This window comes from Aspergillus lentulus (genome assembly GCF_001445615.1).
Source record: "Aspergillus lentulus DNA, contig: Alt12, strain: IFM 54703, whole genome shotgun sequence".
NCBI classification, from domain to species: domain Eukaryota; kingdom Fungi; phylum Ascomycota; class Eurotiomycetes; order Eurotiales; family Aspergillaceae; genus Aspergillus; species Aspergillus lentulus.
In genome coordinates this window covers 544,375-562,913 of record NW_028322115.1, presented here as the reverse complement: position 1 = coordinate 562,913, position 18,539 = coordinate 544,375, and the positions used below count along the sequence as shown (strand labels likewise).

General features: G+C 52.5%; 8 protein-coding genes across 8 annotated transcripts; 5 read left to right on the top strand and 3 right to left on the bottom strand.

The window, feature by feature from the left end:
- Window positions 1-435: 435 nt before the first annotated feature.
- Window positions 436-2,916, bottom strand: ALT_6152 (uncharacterized protein; the record flags this gene model as incomplete). Its single annotated transcript, XM_033555591.2, has 1 exon — window positions 436-2,916. The coding sequence occupies one exon, from the start codon at window positions 2,914-2,916 to the stop codon at window positions 436-438; it is 2,481 nt and encodes an 826-aa protein (XP_033411482.2).
- Window positions 2,917-4,282: 1,366 nt separating this feature from the next.
- Window positions 4,283-5,446, bottom strand: ALT_6151 (dTDP-4-dehydrorhamnose reductase family protein; the record flags this gene model as incomplete). The annotated part of the gene is made up of 4 exons (XM_033555592.2): window positions 4,283-4,313; window positions 4,372-5,083; window positions 5,148-5,167; window positions 5,265-5,446. 4 exons carry the CDS (start codon window positions 5,444-5,446, stop codon window positions 4,283-4,285), a joined length of 945 nt encoding a protein of 314 aa, XP_033411483.2.
- Window positions 5,447-6,274: 828 nt separating this feature from the next.
- ALT_6150 (FAD-binding oxidoreductase) lies at window positions 6,275-7,964 on the top strand (the record flags this gene model as incomplete). Its single annotated transcript, XM_033555593.2, has 2 exons — window positions 6,275-7,879; window positions 7,932-7,964. The coding sequence occupies 2 exons, from the start codon at window positions 6,275-6,277 to the stop codon at window positions 7,962-7,964; spliced, it is 1,638 nt and encodes a 545-aa protein (XP_033411484.2).
- A 595-nt stretch (window positions 7,965-8,559) lies between these two features.
- Window positions 8,560-10,657, top strand: ALT_6149 (STE20 family serine/threonine-protein kinase; the record flags this gene model as incomplete). The annotated part of the gene is made up of 6 exons (XM_033555594.2): window positions 8,560-8,608; window positions 8,677-8,744; window positions 8,810-8,977; window positions 9,037-9,638; window positions 9,693-10,322; window positions 10,390-10,657. The coding sequence occupies 6 exons, from the start codon at window positions 8,560-8,562 to the stop codon at window positions 10,655-10,657; spliced, it is 1,785 nt and encodes a 594-aa protein (XP_033411485.2).
- A 1,336-nt stretch (window positions 10,658-11,993) lies between these two features.
- ALT_6148 (DUF4048 domain-containing protein) lies at window positions 11,994-13,744 on the top strand (the record flags this gene model as incomplete). The annotated part of the gene is made up of 2 exons (XM_033555595.2): window positions 11,994-13,456; window positions 13,528-13,744. The coding sequence occupies 2 exons, from the start codon at window positions 11,994-11,996 to the stop codon at window positions 13,742-13,744; spliced, it is 1,680 nt and encodes a 559-aa protein (XP_033411486.2).
- Window positions 13,745-14,383: 639 nt separating this feature from the next.
- On the top strand, window positions 14,384-15,031 carry ALT_6147 (translocation channel protein TIM22; the record flags this gene model as incomplete). Its single annotated transcript, XM_033555596.2, has 3 exons — window positions 14,384-14,479; window positions 14,533-14,628; window positions 14,696-15,031. The coding sequence occupies 3 exons, from the start codon at window positions 14,384-14,386 to the stop codon at window positions 15,029-15,031; spliced, it is 528 nt and encodes a 175-aa protein (XP_033411487.1).
- Window positions 15,032-15,639: 608 nt separating this feature from the next.
- Window positions 15,640-16,937, top strand: ALT_6146 (putative sulfite oxidase; the record flags this gene model as incomplete). Its single annotated transcript, XM_033555597.2, has 4 exons — window positions 15,640-15,651; window positions 15,706-15,770; window positions 15,847-16,288; window positions 16,344-16,937. 4 exons carry the CDS (start codon window positions 15,640-15,642, stop codon window positions 16,935-16,937), a joined length of 1,113 nt encoding a protein of 370 aa, XP_033411488.1.
- A 121-nt stretch (window positions 16,938-17,058) lies between these two features.
- Window positions 17,059-18,238, bottom strand: ALT_6145 (cysteine synthase A; the record flags this gene model as incomplete). Its single annotated transcript, XM_033555598.1, has 2 exons — window positions 17,059-18,056; window positions 18,121-18,238. The coding sequence occupies 2 exons, from the start codon at window positions 18,236-18,238 to the stop codon at window positions 17,059-17,061; spliced, it is 1,116 nt and encodes a 371-aa protein (XP_033411489.1).
- Window positions 18,239-18,539: the final 301 nt, after the last annotated feature.

Sequence of the window (18,539 nt, the reverse complement as noted above, 5' to 3'; positions counted from 1 at the left end):
GATAGACTTTACTTCCTTTACTCAAACTGGTCTTTACCTGTTCTCTCATGAACTGGCCACTCTATGATATTAAAGACTCTTCGCAGCTATCAGGGGCAGGTACGGAAATCGTAATAGCACTGTTAAGGGCTGCAGACTTGTGGGAGACATCAATACGATACGGCCATTGAAAGTGGCATGTCTCAGGGGATCGAGAGGGTAATGCACTGGAGTTAACATTTGAATTGCATTCATTGAGTACTCCTACAGGGTATCAGATGTACATTGCATGGAAATCCGCGTCGATATGCAAACATGGAGCTGAAGCCAGAAAAGAGGAAGCAAATCAAAGATGGTAAAGACCCGAAATCCAGTTGTATGAGTCATGATGACACCAACGCCAGAGTGCTAATGCGCATCGACAAGTGGAAGCAAGATCGTTATCGTTAAATGGTACTATAGGTTCCGTAGCAGGCTGCCTTCGGCGAACGGGTTGGGGGGCGTGAGATCCAGCATTGGCTTCGAGGCGTTCCGGTCGCCGGTGGCCACGCCGTGGCCGACTGGGCCGCTGCTTTGTGCTGCAGCGAGCTGAGCGGAACGTGCGAGGAGGCTGTTTGCGAGGAATGGGCCCTCGGAGGGTTGCGCATTGTCCACGGGAGTGACTGGGGACGCAGGCGCAGTGTGCTGGTGTCGCTGGTTGCTGGTGCTGCGAATGGTGTTGGAGCGCTTGCGGGTCTGCGTTTCTGTAGTCGACGATGGTTCCGCTGGCACGGGTGGGCGTCTCCAAGTTGTTGATGGCGGGACGGCGATGGCTCCCAAGGGCTCCGGTCCCGTGGCTGCATCGATCAATGGGACGCCCGGTTCAACGGCAACGCCTCTCCCCTTGCGAGCGTGCTGTGGAGGTTCTTGGTAAGCCGGAGTCAGGTCGACCAGCGGTTTGCCTCTGTTCACAGACAGAGACCGCTTGACAGCACCAGCACCCATGTCCGGAGCCTGCGCCGAGGTCATCGTGTTCGACCGACTGGCTGGCTGGCTGACTGGACCGCGACGTGTGCTCATACTTCCGACCAGTCCATGAGCAATGAACGGCTCTTCGTTGGCCCTCTTTTCCTTCTCTTCTCGTTCCTTCATAGCCTGTTGACGTTGCGTATATGTGCGACCCAGAAGTCCTGATGAGGCGAATGGGGAGCCGTCGGTAGGCTGCATTGCAGTGTCCGGTTCCGCCAGGGATTTCGGGAAAGACGATGGTGGCGGTCCACGCTCGCGCGAGCGTCTCGGTCGCGAGAAGATATCTTTGGTCTTGCTTGATTTGTGCTGGTCATCAGGTGAAGAATGCTGTGATGGCGCTCGCTCTTGCTCCGCAACAGAATCCAGATCCACCAGGGGTTTGAATTGAGGTTGCTGACTCGACTTGGAATGAGAAGAGCCAATCCTCTGCTGATGGACGCTTTTGACCTCCTCGTCATCTTCACTCTGGGCTGCGCCTTTTTTGTGAACGAGATACCAGCTGCGCCATGTTTGCACTGCTTGATACCACTGCTCGGCGACTGCCCTGTCATTGGTAGAGAAGAAGTGGACAAAATTCTCCGTCGAGAGGAACATGCTCGACTTTTGCTGACTCTTGATTGCCTGACAGACCTTCTTTGGTGGATCAACGTTCTTTCTCAGAAAATCCGGCGTGGGAGAATAGATATCAAAATCGGAAAGATGGCAGGCATTTGTTTGGTCCTTGCCATGTTCCTTTTTAGAAACAGTGATCTGCCCATCCGAACGAAGGGTGACAAAGCGCTTGTCCCACTTACGGGGCCGTTGTGAGTAGTAGATGTGCACTGTTACATCCGCGGGCGGCGCGATCGGTACATTCTGCGCTTCAAGCGGGCGCAAGGACTCGATGCTTGCCGCAGGAACAATAATCAATGTGTTCTCTCCATCATACGCCCACGAGTTCAGGATATCCCTCACACACTCGTATCTGCGCAAGGGCCGCTCCAGCCCCAGCTGGCTAAATGACTCCATCATAATGAACTTTGGGGGATCGATCTCACTTGTCAGACACTCCGAGGCAGCAACTAGCAGATCTTGAACCCGTGTCGACGGCATGACGGGCATCTTGGCCGACATCCTCCCATATTGGACCAGAACGCTGCGCTTTCCTGAATTCACCGCAGAAAGAGGCGCATCCACCCCAGTAAAGTGATTTCCTGTAGGAGGCTCTGGAGACTTGACGGCGGACGACTCTGTGCTCGACTTGTCCTTGGGTTTAGCAAGCTTCATTTTCTCCTTGAACGATCGACGCTTCGGCTCAGAGGTTTCGTCCGACCTGTGATGCCGCCGCGACCCCTCCTGCACATCATCGTGCTTGCGCCGACCCTCTGCGGTCCGCGGAGTCACTCTCCGATGATCTGAAACAGCTGGCGCGGGTTTTGTAGTTTCCCCTGTTAAGCGAGCCATCGCCTCCTGCCTGTGTCTCTCGCGCTCAGCTTCCGAGTCCTCAGTGGCCGCGGCGTCATCACCGAACGGGTTCGTTGTGGTTTTCGTAGGTTCCGTCATGCTTCGAGCCATCGCCGGTACCTGCGCTGCTGTCGCTGCAACAGTCTGATCCTCGGGAATGCGCCCCGGGTTGTGGCCGTTCAATAGCGTTTTATGCAACGGAAGGGCTGGGGCCGCAGGCTGTGCCGTCATAGCAGGGGCTGTCGGAGCGCGCTGGCGTCGGTATCGGGACATGCTTCGATTGATTGAATCAGCCGTAGGTGTCGTCCCACAGTGGAGTCTAGTCGCAGGAGCGCTGGGGGGGCTGGGGGCAGAAGGGATCGAGGTATGCAGCTGCTTGGGCTGCTTCTGTGTGGCTGCTCTTCGGACGGATCGATAGCGGGAGAATTTCAATGAGCCCTGGTCGTGGCCAGCCTCCACGCTGGTGGTCTGCGTTTCCATCGCCATGACGATGGGCTCTCCTCTAAGGCACGTTTCTTACACGGATCGTCTTGTAGGTGCGGATTGCATTGTTTGGCATCGACGCGCTTGTATTCAGAGTGTGACCAAGTGGCCAGGACAGTCAGTCTCCTCGATGGACAGGCTCAGAACAGTGCTCGTTCCCAACGGTATCAGAGATGCTGTAGGCCGTAGGTTGAGTTCCGAAGCCAGGCAAAAGTAAGGAGAATAATATCGAATTGGTTGGGAAGACGGTCGAAGGGAGGAAGCGAGGGAAGGAAAAGTGAGAAATGAGAGGGGGGGGAAATGAGGCGAAAAGGCAAATAACTCCGGCACAACAAACCCCTTGGATGCTGTAGAGATGTTTCACAAATGCTCAGGCATTCCCTGTCCTGTCAACTCAAGTCAGAGAAGCCCTAAAATAGAAGAAGAGGGCTTGAAACGAATCAGCGCGACAATAATATTTTATACCATCTACGGAGTACACCGTAGATAGAGCACGAGACTCCGATGGCCAGGATTGCGGAGGGTCCGACACTCTATCTCTTTTGGGACCGGAGATTAATTAATATAAGTTAGTTACTGACAGTTTAATTACTGCGACCAGTCGCTTGGCGTCGCTTCCCTTTCATCAAGGATGGCGCAGAGAAAAGAGTCTTAGACGAATACTGCGCCTTTACCTCCAAAAGAGATGCGTTCATCGAGGGGCATGACTTATCTATCTATACTATACGCAGAAATCCTGATTCCAATGGGAAAGAATTCCGGGAACGGCACAGGGAAAAAGACGGCGAGTGGCTGGAGGAATGAAATCAGGCACTATCGATGTACGATCTAGCGTCATCATCTTGGCAGCAATTATTATTCTCAATTATTGTTTTGAGCTCAATCTACGGAGAATATCTAGGTCTAAATCTAGTATCTATGAGATGGAACTACTACTGATCGGAGATCGTCCTGGTACCTGACTTGCAGGCTCACAAGGCCGTATTGCAAGGACATGAGAGGATGCGATACGGATCGACATACCCACAATCGGGTGATTAACATAGTGACTCATGACACATCCTGCTATGTCGGTTCGCTCAAGAGCAATTGACTTGGATCATTTTCTGGATTCAAATCAGAGGTTGGTTCGAGTCTCTGGTTGTTCATTTGACTCCGTGTCGTACAGCCCCGGCTGGGTTCCTGCATCGGTCATTCTGCCCCTGCGTCCGTCTTTGCATAGAGCGGAGGATCTATCTACTGTGCCTTGCGACGATGCCCATCATTACTTCGTTGCAATATAGTCTTTATTTTCTAGCAAAATGCTTTTTAATCATCTCATATTGATCGAGGGATTCCGTCATGTCCCCTTGTCCTTGGGACAAGTCAATCATTTCTTGTATGCTCCCAGGTGCTTCCGCCTACATCCAGCATTAGTTCTAGCCATGGTCTGAGAGGCCACATACAGCAGGTACTTACCACCATGCGACAAAGTCGGTCGTCTGGACATCAATGCCCAAATCCTTTAGCACCTTGGTTGAGAGGTGTGTATCATACGGCCTCTGTACAGATGCGTTTGGATCATTTCCTTGCTTGTTCCTGATCATCCCTACCAGCGAAAGACCCAGGACCTCCGCAAGTTTCTCGCAAATTTCGTACTTGGTCATGCGGTCTTCAGACGAGAAATGAAGAATCTTGGGGAGTTCGTGGATTCGTGACCTCTCTTTGAGATATTTGATGACAACGTCACGGCACACACGAGCTACGTCCTCGGTGTTTGTCGGGTAGCGCTGCGCCCAGTCGTCCATCTTGATACCGGCGTTCTCATCCTGAGCCTTCCAGACCGCATCGATCAGAGTATTCACGGCGCTCTCGGAGTTACTCTGAGCAGTACCATACAGCAGGGGCACACGGAGAACAATCCCTAACCCGGTATCCTTTGTGGCTTCTAGCACCGCGATTTCGCCGTCTCGCTTAAGCTGACCGTAGTAATTCGTCGGGGAGGGCTCCGCATCGGCCTCGTAAGGAGCCTCTCCCGCCTTTCCGGAGAAGACATAATCGGTTGAGATGTAGACCAGCAACGCTTTTCGGGCAGAGGTCTCTTCTGCAAGAGTGCGAGTGGCATCGACATTGACCCGACGAGCTTGCTCGGGGTTCTTATCACATAGATCCGGAGATCGGTTGGCGGCGCCTAAACCACAGTGGTCAATATCAATTGCAGATGTAATGAGTGTGCTTCGGTGTCGTTCGCATACAATGGACAACAATCTGCGGTCTGGTTTGCAAGATCAGTCCTCAGCTCAAGAATGAATACATCGGAGCATCGCCGATGAACACTACAAAAGAATCAATGACAATGCAATGGCACTAACTTTGCTTCGTCCAACAATCTCTTGATATCCTCCGGCTTCTCCAGATCCGCCTTGAGAATCGTCGGCGGGGTAGCTCTAGAGTAGCCTTGACCGACAACAAAGCAGCCAGAATGCTTGAATGTATTGAAAACCTGACGGCCCAGCAAGCCGGTAGCTCCAGTAATCAAGACAGTAGTCGACATTTTAGTTGCACTTCCGTTCTATCGGTTGTCTGGTTCGAATTGGGTGCTGGAGGCTTATTGAAATAGCAATCCCAGAATTCCCCTCTGCCGTTACCGGTCTGCTGTGTCTATCCACATGACGTAACGACCCTCATTACGTCCTGTTCCAGAAGATGCGCAGAAGATCAACGCAGGAACAATAATGACGAACTACTCTTAAAGTTGAGCGTACAGTCACTTGATCTATGAGAGGAATAGGGAAGATTATGCATATCCCTGAGGATCTGGCTGCGCTACTGAAATCGCAAGGACTAGCAAGCAATTCGCCTCAAGGTCATGCCTTGGAATGGTGCAATCGCCTAGAATATCAATCGGTCAACTTATTGCAAGGATAGCTTGGCCTCAACCTTGATAGCTAATAAGAATTACTCTCTGGCGTTGGTTATAACAGAAGATCATTGCTCCTGTGCCTATCTGCATGGTATTGCTCTGAGAAGCTTGACAGTTTCTGCCCGTAAACCGCATACGGGCGACCAGCGAGATGTCTATAATCTCCACGTCAAGCCAATCTTTTCCAACTTGATGTCAATTACCTGCATGGCTGGCCCTTGACGGCTCCTTTCACCCCACTCTCCCCTCTTAAGCTCTCGAAAAAGTTGAGACTGTGCTCATAGTCCACACTATCATATCACGTGATCTTACCAACTCATTTTGTTGTGATTCCATGCGTCGCCGATCGTCACCGCCTTCGCCATGATGTAGGCAGTACGCCAACGGTGAGCATTTTGGATCGCCGGGTCCTCGCCGACTTGAAACTTATCGAATCTCCCATTGTCGGTGTCAGAGACAATGTCGAGCGCCAGAAATCTTTCGGTTGCCCTCCGACGGGCGCGTATACCCAAGCCTCGCTGTTGGGTGCGCCCCTTCATCGCCAACGGTGCTTCTGTGCCGGCCACAAGATCTTTTAGTGTCAGCTCCGTTGTCGGAGGGAATGCGACAAGAGAAATCAAATACACCACCAATGCCTACCCCGAACTCAAGCGCAACCCCAGTTTCGCCGAGATCACAGAACAGGATGTGAAGTACTTCAAAGAGCTACTTGGTGCTCAATCGGCTGTAATTGATGGAGTGACAACAGATGCTACGGACGATATCGAACCATTCAATGCCGACTGGATGCGCAAATACCGCGGCCACACGAAGCTCGTCCTCAAGCCACAGAACAAGGAGGAGGTTAGCAAGATTTTGAAATACTGCAATGAGAAGAAGCTGGCTGTTGTTCCTCAGGGAGGTAACACCGGGTTGGTGGGAGGTTCCGTGCCTGTGTTCGACGAGATCGTCATCAATACTTCACGCATGAACAAGATCCGCTCTTTCGACGAGGCCTCTGGTGTGCTGGTTGTTGATGCCGGTGTCATCCTCGAGGTAGCTGATCAGTACCTCGCGGAACGCGACCACTTGTTCCCCTTGGATTTGGGTGCAAAGGGTTCGTGCCACGTCGGAGGAAACGTCGCAACCAACGCCGGAGGGCTCCGTCTGCTGCGTTACGGCAGTCTTCACGGCAACGTGCTTGGTCTTGAAGCGGTCCTGGCGGATGGTACTATCGTCGACTCCCTATCCACTCTGAGAAAGAACAACACAGGCTATGATTTGAAGCAATTGTTCATCGGCTCTGAGGGTACTATCGGTATCGTCACTGGCGTCGCCATCTTGTGCCCCCCTCGGCCCAAGGCGGTCAATGTGGCCTACTTCGGGCTCGAAAGCTATGACCAGGTTCGCCAGGCTTACAAGGAGGCCAAGGGTCACCTTTCCGAGATCTTGTCCGCTTTTGAGTTGATGGACGGACGCAGCCAGAAACTCGTTCACGAGTCGACCGGTTCGAAGTACCCGCTGGAAGGGGAGTACCCTTTCTACTGCCTAGTCGAAACGAGTGGTTCCAATGCCGAGCATGACATGGAGAAGCTGGAAGGCTTCTTGGAGCATATTATGGGTGAGGGAATCGTCGCCGACGGTGTTCTGGCCCAAGACGAGACACAGTTCCAGTCCATCTGGCGTTGGCGAGAGGGCATTACAGAAGCCCTGAGCCACCTGGGCGGTACTTACAAGTATGACGTCTCTATTCCTCTGCCTGAGCTGTACCAGCTCGTGGAAGACTGCCGTGAGCGCTTGACGAAATTGGGATTCGTGGGCGACGATGACTCTTTCCCAGTCCGGGCCGTCGTTGGCTATGGCCATATGGGCGACTCAAATCTCCACTTGAACATTTCTGTCAGGCAGTACAACAAGGAGGTCGAGAAGGCCATTGAGCCTTGGGTGTATGAGTGGATCCAGAAGCGCAACGGCAGCATCAGCGCAGAGCATGGGTTGGGCCTTGCCAAGAAGGAGTTCATCGGGTACAGCCAGAATGACACCATGCTCAAGTTGATGAAGCAGCTGAAGACCTTGTACGATCCGGTAAGTCTAACTCATTTCAAGACATCTTTCGAGGTTGCTAATAATCTTCTAGAATGGGATTATGAACCCTTACAAGTACATTTAGGCATCAAGCGCTTGCATGGCGTTAATATTTTCTAGCGGGTACGAATTATTGAAAGTATAGATAGATCTTTATGACATCAATCGGCGAGTCTGACATCATGGATGTCCTTAGATGGCCTTCTAGAATATCAAGGATTCGATAACCCCTGTAGATCTCTGTACCCTTACTGCCTTAATGTACCTTACGGCCCTAAAGACTAAGGTAGGTACCTATCATCTATCTACCTTAAGGTACCAGTGGGGCATTTTCCCTAAGCGGGCAAGCTCCACTTTGCTGCCTTAGGCGGCTGGGCGGCGTTCGTTGCCCAGCGAACCATGGGAAAGGTGCGGCTAGCGACCACTGGATGTGATGGATCCCAAGTAGATACAGTACTTGCCTCCCCTTTCATCCAGCTCAATTAGCTGTTTTCTGGTCACTGGGGGTTTTGAGCGTGCTCGACTTGTCCAGATCGGCCATCGAATCTTGCCGGGGCAAGAACTGCTGGTTGAGCTGTGCGAGTTGCGCCCTTGTGTTTTCCGCTCGTTGTTGTGTTTTGCGTATCAGCCTCGGATCCGGCCACCCCCCTGAGCTACGACTCGGGTAGCATCGCGCAACCATGGAGGGAGATATGGCCAGTCGGTATCAGATGATGGAGGAGCTGGGAAGTGAGTGGTTACCAACCGCCCGAAAATTGCAATTGGCATTTTACTGACGAGGGAATTGTTGCCGGCAGGTGGGAGCTTTGGGACTGTGTACAAGGCTATTGAAAAATCTACCGGGGAGATTGTCGCGATTAAACATGTGCGTTCTCACGAGTCTATGATTTGTTTTTCCTTCTCAATTGACCGTCTGGAATGGGATACTAGATCGACCTCGAATCGAGCGAAGATGATATTCAGGAAATACAGCAGGAAATCTCCGTCCTGGCCACATGCGCAAGTCCCTACGTGACGCAGTACAAGGCGAGTTTTCTTCGGGGACACAAACTGTGGATTGTCATGGAATACCTGGGCGGAGGATCTTGTCTCGACTTGGTAAATATATCAATTGTTCAAGTGTTATTGGAACTTTCCGATCGCTAACTGGTACCTAGCTGAAACCCGGTGTCTTCAGCGAAGCGCATGTTGCTATTATCTGCCAACAGCTGCTACAAGGCATGGAATATCTACACAGTGAAGGCAAAATTCACCGCGACATCAAGGCTGCGAATGTGCTGCTCTCCCACACAGGAAAGGTCAAGTTGGCCGACTTTGGGGTTGCGGCGCAGCTTACCAACATCAAATCGCAACGCAATACCTTTGTCGGAACCCCATTCTGGATGGCTCCGGAAGTAATTCAACAAGCTGGATACGATTATAAAGCGGACATTTGGTCACTGGGGATTACTGCGATCGAGATGATCAACGGAGAGCCACCCCATGCGAGTACACATCCGATGAAGGTTCTCTTCCTCATTCCAAAAGAGCCGGCCCCTCGACTAGAGGGGAACGAATATAGCAGCGCTTTTAAGGACTTTATCGCCCAATGCTTGACTAAGGACCCGGAGCGGAGACCCAGCGCGAAGGAGCTTTTGAGACATAAATTCATTCGCAATGCAGGGAAGACCGAGGCGTTGCAGGAACTCATCCAACGGAAGCAAGATTGGGATGCCGGCAAAGGCGTGAGGCAGAACGTCAAATACTATGCGGAGTCTCTGTGAGTTCTCGCCCTTGGGCATTGAGTTGTCACATTCGCTAATCATATTCACAGGAATACTATCACGCGGCTGGAAGACGACGATGGATGGGTCTTCGACACTGTCAAGGCACCTCCCACGTCGATACCAGAGGATTCGCACGACCTAGCATCTGATCGGGATACACGGGACCGTTTGTACGACGAAGCCTCGGAGTTGGTGGACAATCTGCACATGTCCACTCCACCTGTCCCGCCGAAACATGCCTCAAACTCGACCGTGCGACGAACTCCAGCAGCTGACAGGAGTCCCTCTGTGCGACGGCCGAAGCGACGATCAAGTGGTGTAAAGCAGCCCCTGGGCGTCGACTTGACTTTTGGCAACAGCCCGTCGACAGTTCGCCAGTTCCGTCGGGTGTCGACCGGGCCCGACACCTCGTACAGCAACCAGTACCAAATCGCCGTTGATGAGAACGCAAGCCCTAAGACAGTGTATCCGGATTCGAACAGCAAGGAGGCTCAGCTAGGGCGTCGGGCTTATAGCAAGGCTGTCGGCCTTGCTTGCCAGGAGGTCCTTGGCACTACTGCAGACCAGGAAAAGAGAGAAGCCATCTCAAGACTGGCGGAGGCCTGGAGCGACCTGGAGATGGTCGACCCCGAGGGCCTATACCATATTCTCAAATCTATGAATGAGAAACTTCAGAGGTCGGTAATTACAGATTCGCGTGTCCGTCACTAGCGTGGCACTGACTGACTTTCACCTCCTTTTCAGTGATTCGAAACTCGCAACTCTCGTCCCGCAAGCTCCACAACCCGAATCCCCACAGAGACCACGGCTCGTTTTAGCACAAAACAATCCACATCTAAAGAGCCACCGTCGCCGTCAGTCTGCAGCAGCGCCAGACTCCAATTGGCAGCCGGCGCAGCTGTCTAACCTTCCCGGTCAGCAGGTGCCGGGAATGGAACACACCAAGCAATTATCGGATGTTCTTTACCAGCGTTGGTCCGACGGCCTTCGTAACCGCTGGCCTGGAATCTAATTCCATCTATCTACTCTTTGGCTGTCCTTGCTGGATCACTTTGTCTCTCTCGCTGTATAAAAGGTTCTGGGGCGTCTCCGGCTTCGATATATGATCTTCTTCTCTACCGGTTTGCTGGTTTGCTATTTTTCTCGGTGTCTTTGGCATACAACTGTCGCTCTCAATGTTCTCACTAGGGGCGTTCGTTTCTTCACTTGGCTTTTTTTCTCTGATGGGTTGAACTGCTGGCCGATGATACCCACTTCGAGAGTTGTCTGTCCTTTGCTGCGGTGGGAGGGCATGTATGGTAGATTATCTGCCTGCGGACTTGACTTCTACTCAGCAGCTGAGCTTGTTCTCTCTCTTTTCCTGGTTTGCATAAGGATTGGTTCTGGTGTTCCCATTTCTTGACTACTTTCTGGTGAATCTGTTAATTCTTCGTGTGTGACTATCGGAATTCCCCTGTCCAGCATTGTTTGTGTGATTACCTCTACTTCTGTTTCGTCATAGACCCTGTGTCCTCGAGTGTCCTGCGTTGCGGAGCACCTTACTACTTCTGTTCTCTCTGTCATATATGTGTCGCTGGTCATTAAATGTAGTTACTGAGATTCATTCCTGTATGTTGTGTTTGTTGAGGCGTGGGTATAGCGAGTCTTTTGCAAAAATAATCATAATCCGGTGTATTCTGTTCATCGACCTGTCTGTCGAGCAATCTTTCGGGATGCGTTTTCTAAAACCTCAGATTCCACCTTAGAGGGAGGTTGCTCGGTGCATACCGCTACATAGCGCAGTATTCATCAACATCAAGCCGCAAAATGAGGCTTCCTGAAGAATCATCCTTTATTGCTGTGGGACTTGATTATGACCGACTTAAATCAAGATGGAAACTGCCAATTGGAGCCACCGACCCGAGGCGATCGTGCCCCTGAATGGATGAAACGCGGCCGTCGAGGCTGGAGGCGGAAAGGATGCGCAGTGGGAGACCCGCTGCTTTCCTGACGTCCTCCTGAGTCGTCACTCGGCAGGCTAAAGGCTAGCTAGACTACGGGGAATTCTGGGCCAGGCGGTCTGTTAGTTTTAGTCAATTAGACTGTTAAATTAAGGTGGACTGCTTGGTTTAGATGGGGGAGACGAGGCTGTCCTCATATCTGTCCAGGTGATGCTGTTTGGCTAGACCTCTCTGCATAATTTCTCCGAGTCTTTCTTCTTTCTCTCTTCCGTGGCTTCATTTCTTCGCTTTCTTCTCATCAGTCCATTGCTATTATTTGGCTGGCCAACCCTCACGCTCATTTTTGTCATGATCGATTCACTCCCTTAAGTACAATCGCTTCGTTCTACAGTTTATTCTGCCCCAAAGATGGGGAGCTCCCCGGGAACGGGCGACGCGGAACCTGCGCCGGAAGCGTCCCAAACAATGTCGCCATCATTCCAAAGTCAGCGGGAACTGCCAGCTGAGGCTTCACCTGTGATACAACGTCGTCAAGAAATCCAGCAGAAGCGATCGTCTATTCCCCCCAGACCAAACGGTGCTGCTCGCCACGCAAAACGTCTGACCCTCAACTTTCCTATCAACGTTGTTCCGGGTCTTGAATCCGATCCTAACGTCACTTCCCCTGAATCTATGACACCTGCCACATTCTCGGCGGCCCGTCCATCTCCCCTCCCTGCCGCTGGAACCCCGGTCGTGTTCGACGATCAGGATGATGGCTCTAGCCTTCTCACTGCCATTGCGTCACAGGAACGGAAGGTGCTGGAACTCCGCGAGGAGCTTCAGCGGGCGGAGGCGGAGCTGGATACTTTGAAGAAACAATGGGCTTCCTCGGAGAAGACGAAGAAACGCACGGAGATCAACCACCGAGCGGAGCCGCTGCTTCCTCTGCGGTCGCCTGACCGCGCGACCCATGACGAATCGAGCCAGCATGGTAGAGAACGCAGTGCAGGCACCGCGGATGGCTCTTCGGCCGTGCAGGCTCGACGCAGCCGCGATCTTGAGCGACGCCAAAGCCTACGAACCAGTGTAAACAGCGGCACCGTGATATCTGCGAATGGACGGCGGGTGTTCCAAGGATCTCATACGCGGGCATTGTCGTTGCTCTCGCCCGTCAATGGTCCGGGTGTCAACCAGCAGTTTGGTACTGATGCGGACGGCAACCGTGCGACCAGAACGCCGCGGTCGGCGACCTTGCCTTCTGTTGAACGCGCTGCAACGACCGAGATGAACGAACGGCCTACGGAGGATATGATCTCTCAGTGGCGGAGGACCATGCCGCCCCCGTCTCGGGAGGCACTGGTGCGTACCGGTAAGCAGATGGCTTCCGATCTGAGAGAAGGTTTGTGGACGTTCCTGGAGGACATTCGACAGGCTACGGTGGGAGAAGAGGGAATCAATGCCACTCAGTCGAGAGGAGTGCCGCCCGCGCGGAAACGAGATTCCAGCTCCGCGTCCCGAAGCAGAGACCGGTTGTCGGTGCATGGAGGCAAATCATCGCGGTCACCGTCGTCCTCGCGGGGCAAGGCGGCAGGGACACAATTATCTGGTAAAGACACTGAATCGGCGGACATAGACGTGTCGTTCTGGAGTGAATTCGGCATTGATACAGCTGGGCAGAAGTCCACGAAAGCTCGCGGAGCCTCAAATACCCCACGCGGGGCGACCGAACAAGAAACCTCCAACAATCTCGACGTTGAAGAGAACTGGGATGACTGGGATACTCCCCAGCCCAAGAAGACGCACACCCCTTCGTCGAGCCGCTCCACGCTGGAGTCCAAGCATGACCAGTCTCCGATGACACAGAACAGTAGCCCTCGTACAAGCGGCAGGTATGCTATTTAAATTGCACCAGGCTTGAGACTCGCAGTCTGACTGATTGATATGCGCTGACTTGGATTAGTTTTGGAGACTGGCGCGCCACACAGGATGACTTCGTCCCCGACCCCAGCGTATCAGATGGCATTCCCTGGCCTGCAATCACCAAATTCGCTCCCTCGAAGCTCACCCGGACAGCATCCAATTTGATGGCCGAGTGGGAGCGCAGTCTTTCACCCTCACCTGAGAGAAAGAATCGAACGAGCTCTTCGCCTCTCAATAAGGACGATAAAAAAGACTGAACCCGTCCGTGGGCTGTCCTACTCCATGACCCTTGACCTGATACATGTTTCTGTCTACTTCAGGCTACACTGTAAATACAAACATATATGGACATGCACTCTGCCTGGCTGGATTGCATGGACCAAGTACAAAGTAACGCAGGGCTACGATTATCGTTTGAATACCCTCACGACCACAGCGTTTTCTTCACCAATCTCGTGGATTTGCCATTCTATGACTTCTTTTCTTCGTTTCTTTTGTTACAAACGTGTTTGACGAAGCCCAATTCCGACACGGATTATGCACGGGGATATTATGTATACATATGTCGCTTTTATATTTCTATAAATTTGCAATTTCATGTATTAGAGCCAAATCTTCTCCAGCTCAATAAATGTCTCGACAATATGTGAAGCCGAACATTGTACAAGGTCATGTGACATGCGCTTTTGGCCGCTCTACCCTGCCGTGAAATAAATTTGTTTTCGCCATCTCCGCAAAATGTCCGAGGTTGATTATCTGGAGTCAGCAACCTATTTCCATTTAGCGACTTGATTTTCTCTTTTCTTTGCTAGAATTTTGCTCGCAGAATCTCTGCGTATACATTACAATATACAGCACTTGGGAACTTCTACGCCGAGACACACCCCAAATCCAACATGAGTTTCCCAGGAATGACTCCGCCCATCGGCGGTATGGGAGGAGCAAACAATATGCAGGGCATGAGTGACCAGGAGCAGGCAATGGTCAAGGCGGTTCGTATGCCGACCTCATATTCTACCGGGCTACATGCTAACGTGGAACACAGATGCACGCAGCAATGGAATCCTGTCCCGTCAAGACCGCCATCTCCGGTACAATGGGTTTTGCGCTGGGCGGTGCCTTCGGCTTGTTCATGGCTAGTGTATGTGTCCACGCCCCCGATTCAAAAATACAGAATACAAGTATCTGACCGTGCTCTACTCAAATAGATGTCCTACGACTCCGCATTCACCCCCCAGGGAGCCGCCCTCTCCGACCTCCCCTGGCGCGAACAACTCCGTCGCGGCTTCAAAGACATGGGCGCCCGCTCCTGGTCCTCGGCCAAGAACTTCGGTATTGTTGGCGCCCTCTACGCCGGCACAGAGTGCTGCATCGAGGGCTTGCGCGCGAAGAACGATCTTACGAATAGCGTTGCGGCCGGTTGCATCACGGGCGGGATCCTCGGTGCGAAGGCGGGTCCGCAGGCTGCGGCTGCTGGCTGCGTTGGCTTTGCGGCGTTCAGTGCGGCGATTGATGCGTATATGAGGATGCCGTCGGAGGAGTAGTGCCACTTGCTTCGGTTGCTTCTGGTTTGAACAGACAGATGGTTGCTTTGCAAAACGTGTATAAACATTGGCGTGGCGTTGGGTTGTTGTCATTGTGATTTGATTGGGATAGATATAGGCGGCATCTTCGGCGTTCTTGGGGTTTTTTGTTTCGTCGATGCGGATGAGGTGATTGTCCGCGTGCATATACTCCGCTTCTGCGCTTTGTGCATATGTTAGATCTTGAGTGGGCGATGGCTTGTATGGTATGGGTGCGACTCGCGACTCAGGTGTACAATACGTGATACAGTTATAGAGGGTGTGGATACAGGCATATACTCCGATCTGCATGGCTACCATTACGCTGTATTGTTGACCTTGCGCAGAACCAGTAGAAAGCAAAGAAATAAATAAACTACAATATCAACTTGATCTGAAGAAGATTATAAAAGAACAGAGGTTTTTCTGTCCTATAAACAGCATGACATTCTTTGCCCCACGAGACGCACGTCGGCTTCACCCATGACGTAGGGGGCAACACTATATATATTTGCATACCTCTCGAAGGTACATGACATCCCCAAACACGTTGTCGATAATGTCAACTGCGCCAGCTAACAGCCTAGAAGATGACCTGTACGGTAAGTTTCCAAAACGTCAAGACGCGATCAGTCGTAACTCAATCTACGGAGTAGCAAATCGAGCATTCTGTCGATAAGCCGCTGAACCGGGAGCCGCCCGTCAAGCAACTGGTCGCGAGGTATGTTTCCCTCCTCGACTGTTATCGTAGCACAGTGGACGGATAAAAATAGGACAATGATGCTAAAAGTATGAAGCTTCCTCACACCATCTGATATCTCCTACGATCGGAACCATGGCCCCATCCCCCATCTCTCAGCAGACGCCCATAAAGTGCACATCGACGGCTTAGTTTCGCATCCTCTCAGCCTATCCGTCCAGCAACTCGCAAGCGAATTTCCCCAGCATGAAGTCATCTGTGCGCTGGAATGCGCTGGCAACCGGCGGCACACGATGCGCACGATGCTGAAGGAAGTACAGGGGATCGACTGGGGGGATGCAGCGGTCATGAATTGTAAATGGAAGGGGCCGAGATTGCGGGATGTGTTGCTGCGCGCGGGGGTTAGGGAGGACGGGAAAGGTCTGCATGTGGAGTTTTCGTGCTATCAGGTGAAGTGTCAGGAGGATGAGTGGTTTGGCGCGAGTGTGCCGCTCGAGAGGTGTTTGAGGGAGGATGGGGATGCGATTCTTGCGTTGCAGGTGTGCTTTCCTCGTTCCTTTATCGTGCCTTGAAGTGAGACTGACGATGGAATAGATGAATGACGCTCCGCTTCCCGTGAACCACGGGTATCCCGTGCGAGTTATCCTGCCTGGCATTGTCGGCGCGAGGTGGGTCAAGTGGCTGGACCGCATCACGGTCTCGGACCACGAGTCGCCGAATTTCTACCAGCAGCATGACTACAAGGCCCTGCCGCCAGCGGCGGTCGATCAAGAGTCAGCGCAACCGTTTTGGGCGCAGACCCCCGCCATGTCGGATATGCCTATCAACTCTGTTGTGGCGGTTCCGGAAGATAATGAGACGGTTCCATTGTCGAGTTCTGGGGTTATGGAGGTGAAGGGGTATGCTGTTCCGCATGGTGCGGATGGACCAGTTACTCGTGTGCAAGTTTCAGTGGATGGGGGGACGACGTGGGTAGATGCCAAGATTGAGGAATCTGGGGAGGGGAATAAGCGGTGGTGCTGGGTGTTGTGGACTGCAGCTGTGTGTCCTGAAGTAGGAACAGGCAGGGAGGTTTTGAGCCGAGCTTTTGATGCTGGTGGGAATGTACAAGTAGAACACTCGCAGTGGAACCTGAGGGGTGTCGGGTATAATGGGTACGGGCGAGCGCGGAATCTGACAATCATTTAGTGCAAGGGCTTTCGAGGTATCCAAGAATGTATGGCAAGGCCAACTCTTTGATTGACTGAAGGACAGAAATAACGTAAATCGTAAGTATATTGCACTGGTCTATCACTATACATACAGCCAATCATGGCAACACAATGTATTTCTCCAGGTGCTTGGGAATCGAGCTCCTGAGGCCCTTGCTCTGAAGCCAGGTGTTGGAGAAAAGCCGGTCAGCATACCGGTAGGCACCATCGCACAGAATGGTCACCACATTGCTACCCTCGGGGAGCTGCTCGGCGACCTCCTTGGCGGCGACGACGTTGAGAGCGGAGCTAGCGCCCAGGTAGAGTCCTTCCTCATCAAGGCAGCGGTAAACCATCTCAATGGACTTTTCGTCGCTGATGGTGAGCGATCCGTCGAGCAGATCGATGTCGGGCTGCAGGTTGTCGGTGACACGACCCTGGCCGATGCCCTCTGTGATACTGCTTCCGCTGCGCTCGATCAGGTTTCCGCCGCTCTGGATGTAGCTGTGGAGAACACTGCCTGGAGGATCGGCAAGGAAGCACTTCACGCGTCCATCGCTGGCGGTCTTGAGGTACCGTGTGATACCAGCCAGAGTGCCTCCTGTTCCAGTAGCGCATGTGAACGCATCGACCTTTCCATCAGTTTGAGCCCAGATCTCGGGTCCAGTGGTCTCAATGTGGGCCTGGCGGTTGGCGGTGTTGTCGAACTGATTCGTCCATACGGCGTTTTCCAGCGACTCTGCGTGTCTGCGCGCCTGGTGGTTGTAATTTTGAGGATTGTCAAATGCAACAGCGGGTACAGGATAGACCTCAGCTCCTAGAAGACGCAGCAGGTCGATCTTACCCTGCGACTGAGTGTTGGGCATGTAGATGACAAGCCTGTAGCCTTTCGACCGGCACACATGCGCCAAACCAATACCGGTGTTGCCAGCTGTCCCCTCAACTACTGTACCGCCTGGTTTCAAAAGACCTTTCTCTTCGGCATGCTTGACGACGAATAGCGCCGCCCGGTCCTTGACGCTGCCACCGGGGTTCTGGAACTCGGCTTTGCCGAAGATATTGCGTCCGGTTTCCTCAGACAGTCGCTTCAGTCGGATGAGAGGGGTGTTCCCGATAGCTGGAAGGACAGAGGCTGATTAGCATGCTGCAATTGCTCTACCACCGTGAGATGTCTCTTATACCTTCCGTCAAACCGTTTACAACGCCCTGAGCTCTGGATACCCGCTCATGGTAAGCGGTCGATGCCTCCACGGCGCGGAGGGCGGTTGTGCCAAACCGGCGTACACTTTGTCGAAACATGCTTCCCATTAGACCACAGGTACTCCAGAACACCCGTCAACGGTATGCAAGCCGGCGAAAGACGAAATGATTTGCGAGTATAAGAACCCCAGATTCTCGGACGCCGAGGATCGGCATTAGTCATACTTGGTCACGTGAACTATGGCGTGATGAGGTTTGTAACAAGTAGCTGGGCGTATGGAGCCAGCCATTTCCTCTTCTGTCGAGTTGGTCTTCGCAATATAACATGACTTTGTATATGACTGATACGAGAAGAATCCAAGCAAGCAGTCTGTTTCGTGGCTATGTCGTTGTTCAGGTA